This window comes from Bombina bombina, chromosome 4 (assembly GCF_027579735.1).
Source record: "Bombina bombina isolate aBomBom1 chromosome 4, aBomBom1.pri, whole genome shotgun sequence".
NCBI lineage: Eukaryota > Metazoa > Chordata > Amphibia > Anura > Bombinatoridae > Bombina > Bombina bombina.
The window spans coordinates 241,488,649-241,496,114 of NC_069502.1; the positions used below are offsets into that span (position 1 = coordinate 241,488,649).

Below are 7,466 nucleotides of genomic sequence, written 5' to 3' on the forward strand. Positions count from 1 at the left end.
CATGGAATAAACTTCCACAAGAAGTGGTAATGAAAAACGCTGTGGGGGACTTCAAGAATGCCTGGGATAAGCATAAGACTATCCAATCCTACTAAGTAGATAAGTTTGTACTTTTAGGAAATATTGGGCAGACTTGTTAAGCCTTATCTTCTGTCAAAATGTATGTTTCTAACAACTTTTGTGAGAATAGATTCTCAGAAGAAAGATTTTTCAACTCTTCACACAATTTTGAAGAATGCCATTAACAGAACTGTTGTTATTCATCAGGCCAAGAGGTTCTTCAGCTGGTTTCCATGCCCAGAAGTATATGCAGTAGATGACCAGATTTTTTATTTGCTAATTTCTTTAACCATTTGCTTTCATAACTCTCATAACTCAAGAATTTATCTGGGCAAAGCAGAAGACGTTGTTATTCTGCCACGTTGACTAAAACATTACTTGTTCCCATTTCCTATGTGTTTACAGTAATACAATCATTTGGAATTTTCATGCTGAGACCTATTGACACACAACCTATTTTTCATCAAGATATACAGACCCTGGATCTGATCGTGTCTGAGTTGTACCATTTAAAGAAGGTTGGATTTTGGGATTTGGTGGTAGATGCACTTAAAAGCTTTTAGAGTTTGTACATCATTATCCTTTTATTAGAGTGATGTCTTCTCTGCATAGAAGCATTCATATGGGAATTATTTGGAATCTTTTGCTGTACATAATATAGTCAAATGTTTAAATAAAGGATTCATAAAGCATCTAAATTCCATTGCTCTGATGGTTTAAGTATTGCTTTGTTAGTTATGTTATTCAAACAGTGGTGCATATATTTCCACTAGGTCATAGTCTCTGAAGGTGTGCAGAAATACGGAACTATTCCTCTAGAATTTCACTGAAGACAGTTATTCTCATGGATATTACCTGAACTAGGTAGGTAGATGGGGCTCTGTTCTGGGAAAAGTTTTTTTTTTTTACTTTGTATATGGTTTACTCTCTTAATAACTATATAAAAGATGATAAGACTGGAGGAAACTGACAGGCATTTTTTTTTTCTTTTATCAGATAGTGATAGTCATCACCTGTAGGAATTCCCCTCTTGACCACTACGAGGAGGTAAAAAACACCCCCACACACCTGAGCTTTAAATCCCTCACACTTCTCATGATCCTCTTTCATTTATTTTGCCTCCTTGATGAGAAGTGAGGTGAACATCAGGTTTTAGATATGGAGAGAGCAGGGAGTTTCGTCTCAGGAGGCGAGGTTACCCATAAATATTCTGGTACTCTTCAGAGCTCTATAGAGATGGCCGATTCCAGTTAGACAATGTCCCAGCATTGGCCAAAGCCAATCATCATGGAGAAACTCGCAGCACCTTAGCGATCAAGTGTCCTGCATCATCATCTAGACAGAACGTCATCATTGCATGATTTCTGCCATCAATAAAACAAGTATCCCTCTGCACAAGTAAAGGCTTGAGGCCCAAAAAGTAAAGTTTATAACATGGCAAATTATATTTAAGAGAAACAAAAATAACTGGTTATTTTAAAGGCAATAAAACTTAATTGAGAAATGAATGATACCACTGTAGCATAATACTATAAGGTTTGCAGCAGGTGTCCTAAGTCAACAGTATTTCCAAACTATATCCTTTGACCTCTGTATTCTGTATTATGCCCTGCAAGAAAAAGCAAACAAACAAGAGAACCACTAATGTGGAGTATTAATGGCTCAATGATTGCTATCCACGTTCCAGGTGTGAATAGTTGGGAGGCAGACTTTATCAGTCTTTTCACCCAGGGCAATGGTCTCTGAATCAGGAAGTTTTCAACCAAATTCTGAGATGTTGGGGTCTGACATAGGTAGATCTAATAGCTTGATTTACAAACTGCCTCACTATTGTGCCAGTTCTCAGGACCCTTGGGCTAGTCTGTTAGAAACCCTAGTGGTTCCTGGTCAGTCAACCTTATTTTCCTCTGTTTTTGTTACTATCCAGAGTGATAGCTAGAATCTAGCAGAAACAAGCCTCAGCAATTCTTATTGCTCCGGCGTGGCCTTACAGTATTTGGTTTGCAGATCTGGTTCAGATGTCCTCATGCCCATCTTGGGGGCTTCCTCTAATAAATTATCTTCTCTCTTAAGGTCTTTTCTTTTATCAAGATCTCAAAACTCTGAATTAGACATCATGGTGATTGAATGCTTAGTGCTGTCTCAGAGTTCTGACAAGGTTATTGACATATTGATTCCAGCTAGGAAACCTTTTACCAGATGCATTTATAATAAAGTTGGGGAAACCTTTTTATGTGGTGTTCTTGCAAACGTTATTGCTGGAATTCTTTCAGAAGTTCTGGAGTTCCTGCAGGAGGGTCTGGAAAAGGGTTTGTCATTCAGTTCTCTAAAGGGTCAGATTTTGTCTCTTTCTGTTTTGTTTTACAAAAATTTGCTAAAATTCCAGATTTTCAGAACTTTGTTTAGGCTTTGGTCAGAATTAAACTAATTATTCATCCATTTTCCCCTCCTTGGAATCTTAATCTGGTTTTGAGGGGTTTCCAAACTTCCCCTTCAGAGCCTATGCATTGTTTTGGATCCTTCAGCTTTTAACCTTTTTTAATCTTTTTGTTCTAGCAATTTATTCAGCTAGAAAGCTTTCAGCTTTGTCATGCAAACTTTCTTTTCTAATTTTTCACCAGGAAAAAGCTGTTCTTCATAATAGCTATTCTTTTCTTCCTAAGGTAGTATCTGCAGATACTATTAATTAAGAAATTGTATTTCCTTCTTTTGACCAGCCCTAAGAACTCTAAGGACTTGGAGCACACAAAACAATCCAGTCCTAATTTCTAAGGCATATTTTGGTGGTGGGGAAGGCTCTGCCTGGGCGCATTTCTGCACATTCTACGTAATGAAGCTTCTATTAATCAGATTTGAAAGCCAGCTACTTTGTTTTCTTTTCACACGTTTCATAACTTTTATCGCTTTCACGTGTATGCCTCTTCTGAGGCTGCTTTTGGCAGGAAAGCTTTTTGGGCCATAGTGCCTGATTAGTAACGTTCTGCCTTCATTCCCCAATTATGGGTACATTGTAGACTTCACTGCTTTGGTATAGATTCTCACATGTTGTTTTTCAAATGTGACATCACAAATGTTAGCTACTCTATCCCACTGCTTTGTTCAGTCCATTATTTCATCAGTCTATGGAGATATCTATTCTAAAGGGTCTACAGCCTCATTCTTCAAAGGTAGTTTTGACTTAGCAGATATATGTTCTGAGGATCTATGTGAGACAACACTGTTGTGTTCACCTCATTTATATTTTGAAACATCATTAAGGTGTCCATGTCTCTACAGATACCTTGCGCACAAGAATATTGAGAAATTTGGGTTTCTGTATAAAGTCTATTTTTTAACAATATTTTGCTGGGCCTCAGTGTTTCCTCTTGCTTTGACCCTCCTTGTATTTACCTCAATGGTACTTTTATTGTTGGGAAGTGCTACTAGATATTGTCTGTCTTTGTGTCTGTGAATACTACTTTGGCAACTTACCCAAGACAATGAAGTCATGATTAAATATGTGTTTCTGATACAAAAGATGCACATCCACAATGAGCATAGGGATATTAGACTGTTGGTGATTGTTTACTCTTGGACTATTCAATATTTTATACATGATTTAATCTCCACACAGTAATAAATCAACATCAAATAGATAAATTACCACAGTTTATTTTTTAATAGCAGACTCCTGATTGAGTCTCTGTATAATCTGACCACCACTAACGATAAGGGTGCATAAAACATGGAACAAGAAACACAGAATTAGTGGTAAAATCCTAAAAATTATAAAAGTGAATCTGTGTTTTTAGTGAAATAATAGGCCAATCAGCACAATTTATTTTATAATACTGGCACTAAGGTCTTCTACAAGAGACTTCATCAGTCCAACACTTCCAGAGGTATACAGCATAAAGTTACATAACATAAGGTACTCAGACAGGCATCCAAAATAAATTACTCAAAATGATTCAGCAGATAACACCTTTGTCATTTACCAGTAGTATTATTCTAATGGAAATTTGTATTTCTCTTTTTTTTGCATTTTAGGCTATTATCAAATTATTTTAGCTCTGTGTAGACCTAGCTAAATAAAGGGACGAGTGTAAAGGATGTGTGGGTATCAAATGGTTGTAGATTATTATTATTTTATTATTATTATTGGTTATTTGTAGAGCGCCAACAGATTCCGCAGCGCTAGATTAGCCAGGGTTCTGGACAGCTGGTGGGTTTCCTAAAAGTTATCTTTTACCAGTCATTGGTGCGTGCTTACCTTGCCATATCTATGGAATTAGCAATCCAAGTTCATCCTTGTCAGTCACTTGGAAGCTCTGCATGATGTCTCTGAATAAACTCAGATTTTCTTTGAATACTGTATTTTTATGTACTAAGAGTCACAGTACAATCCATACCTTTCTAATGCTAGAAATGTATACATGTATGCTTAAACTCTTTGTACGCTTAAACTATTTCTACGCTGTACATATTCATACTCAATAACACAAAGAAATTATAAGATTTAAAGGGACAGTCAAGCCAAAAAACCTTTCATGATTCAGTTAGGGCATGTAATTTTAAACAACTTTCCATTGTACTTTTATCACCAATTCTGCTTTGTTCTTTTGGTATTCTTTGTTGAAAGCTAAACCTAGGAGGTTCATATGCTACATTCTTAGACCTTGAAGGCCTCCTCTAATCTAAATGCATTTTGACAGTTTTTCACCACTAGAGGGCGTTAGTTCATGTGTTTCATATAGATAACATTGAGCTCATGCATGTGAATTTACTGAGGAGTGAGCACTGATTGGCTAAAATGCAAGTCTGTCAAAAGAACTGAAATAAGGAGGCAGTCTGCAGAAGCTTATATACAAGATAATCACAGAGGTAAAACATGTATTATTATAACTGTGTTGGTTATGCAAAACTGGGGAATGGCTAATTAAGGGATTATCTATCTTTTAAAACAACAACAATTCTATTGTAGACTGTCCCTTTAAGGGGTATGTATCATATATGTCCCTTTAATATGTTGCACACTTACACTTTTTATTTTTCAACCTGCTTTGCTGTTCTGTTCATGCTATTGTCAGCTTATTTGTACAGAAACGTTTGTGGAATAATGTCTTCAAACTTTGTATATGGCCTCTGTACATTTAGAAGCACACACATATATCTAGATCTGTATAGATGGCATCTCTGCACCTTAGAAACAGTACAAATGGAGTGCTATATCGTGGGCCCACACTATGAATAGAACACAATTTGGTATAACAAGTAAATGATTAAAAAAAAATACCAGAAAATGTTTAGCGAGGCCAACATCTTTTTAGCACACCCTATACTCTCATTAAAATAGGGTGGTCGTGCCAAACATGGCTCAAATTACAAGTTGTGAGTTACGTATTGCACTTGTAACAGCTCTAAATGTAAGGGCTAAAATAAAAGCACATTTAAACACATGTAAACCATATTAAATAAAGTATTACACTTATACATATTAAAACATATTTAAAATATATTTTTAGAAATGTTTAAAAAGTATTTTAAAGGGATATGGTGCTTATCAAAGTGTTGAATTAGGAACGGCATATGTATGTGTGTGGATTTGAATATGTGTATATTATATATATATATATATATATATATATATATATATATATCACTCCTTCATGCCATTAGGAAGTTCCATGCCGTCCTAACTGCACTGGCCTTTAGCGCTTTTAGGATAGCATGGAATGTCCTAGCCGTTTGGATGTCCTGAAGCCATAGTTACTTGCTAAATGGGATCGCGGGCTGGAGGGCGTGCCTAGTATCATAGACACTCCCCCCCTGAACCAATCCCATCGTTAAAATAAGGCAATCATTCAATTTTTACTTGTTTACATCGGAATTTAGCCCCTTGAGTGCTAACGAAGGCTCTGAGCCATCACAGAGTTTCCCACTCTGGTGCTAGCGACGGCTCAGAGCCGTCGCTAGCACTCTCCCACCTTGAAGGAGATCTGGGGGCTCCTACCTGCTCCTACCCCGGCGATCGGGCCTGCATAGGGACAGGCATCGCCGGGGCTTCACGGGATGCGCGGTGACGTCATGCGCAATGACGTGATGACGTCACAGTGCAACTTTATAATTCACAATGTTAAGTATAGGAGCAGGGGGCATGCTGCTTATAAGCCTGTATCTCAGACATCTAAGCAGATACAGACCCCCAAGGCCCACCGTTGGAAAGGTAATCGTCTTAACAGTGTAAGTCTTGGGGATCTGAAAAAAGAAAAAAAAAGTAAAAAAATAAATATTTAAAAAAAAAAAAAAACTTTAAAAAAAACAGGTGGGAAAGTGCTTAGCACTCAAAGGGTTAGACAATCTGTATTGAAACATTACAGTTTGTTCATTTGTGTTTCCACAGTTTGCACATATCTCATAATCTCTGTACTTCTCATGTCCATTTATTTTATTCTCAGAGATCTAGATGTAGTTCTACAACAGGACAGAGAGAAACTAAAATCATTGCAGAAGCTCCAACCTCATTTCTCTGAGTTGCAGAAGGAGGAACTGGGGGAAATCCATCCCTGGATACATAAAGGAGGATTGCCACAGGCCATAGATGTAAAGGTGAGTGATGGATGAGGTGTTTTATTCCCATTTGCTAATAATATTTAAAGTATATTTTCCTTTACACTGTACAGTAATATTAGTTAATTGTAATGTTGCATATTTTTATTTTTGGGTATCACAAGTGATGAAGAGAGATCTATATTTAAGGAAGAGCTTGCACTAAAGTAACATTTAAGATTTACAAGTCAGAATTTACTCAGGTTTCTTGAGGAGCTTCTAACTGTGCGTCAGAGTAGCCCCTCTCAACTTTCCTTATTTAACATTTGAATGTAAGTAAGTGTAATTTGGTGACTTTAAATTTTTACACTTCACTGTAATCCCCCCCACACACACACACCAAGTAATTGTAACATTTTTAATGTTTGATAGTAGAAATAGTAGACATTTTTAAAAGTGATTCAGGTAATCGCAGAACAGAAGGGGGTACTCAGAAGTCAAAACCTAAAGCCATTACATCATTCTCCAATCAATATGAACAAGTATGTAAGATTGTGAATAAGAACTTGTCAATATTGCTTGGAGACAAAAAAACTGAGAAACACAGTGGAAGAGGGGTGTATGTTTGTGGCCAGAAGAAACGTGACACTGGGCAATATCCTGTCTCCGAGTTTGCTAAAAGAGGCAGACTCTCAAAGGTCCTGGTTAAGGTGTAATGGTACCTATAGGTGTGGGAGAAGAATATGCACCTCATGTGACCATGTCAGAATAGATAAAACCTTTACCTCCTTCCACAAGAGGTTGTGTTAACTGCAAGAGTACCTAGATCATCTACGTGATAGATTGTACCCAGTGCTCAAAGAGCTATGTGGGTAGAA

The 7,466-nt window shown here is 37.0% G+C and overlaps 1 protein-coding gene across 1 annotated transcript in view; it reads left to right on the forward strand.

Moving 5' to 3' along the window:
- Nucleotides 1-6,736, forward strand: part of LOC128657214 (period circadian protein homolog 2-like) — a 178,208-nt gene extending 171,472 nt beyond the window's left edge. The window contains exon 22 of the mRNA XM_053711471.1: nucleotides 6,498-6,736. Coding sequence (XP_053567446.1) covers nucleotides 6,498-6,663 — 166 coding nt within the window. The 3' untranslated portion in view covers nucleotides 6,664-6,736. The remainder of the gene's footprint in view (nucleotides 1-6,497) is intronic.
- The last annotated feature ends 730 nt before the right edge of the window (nucleotides 6,737-7,466 follow it).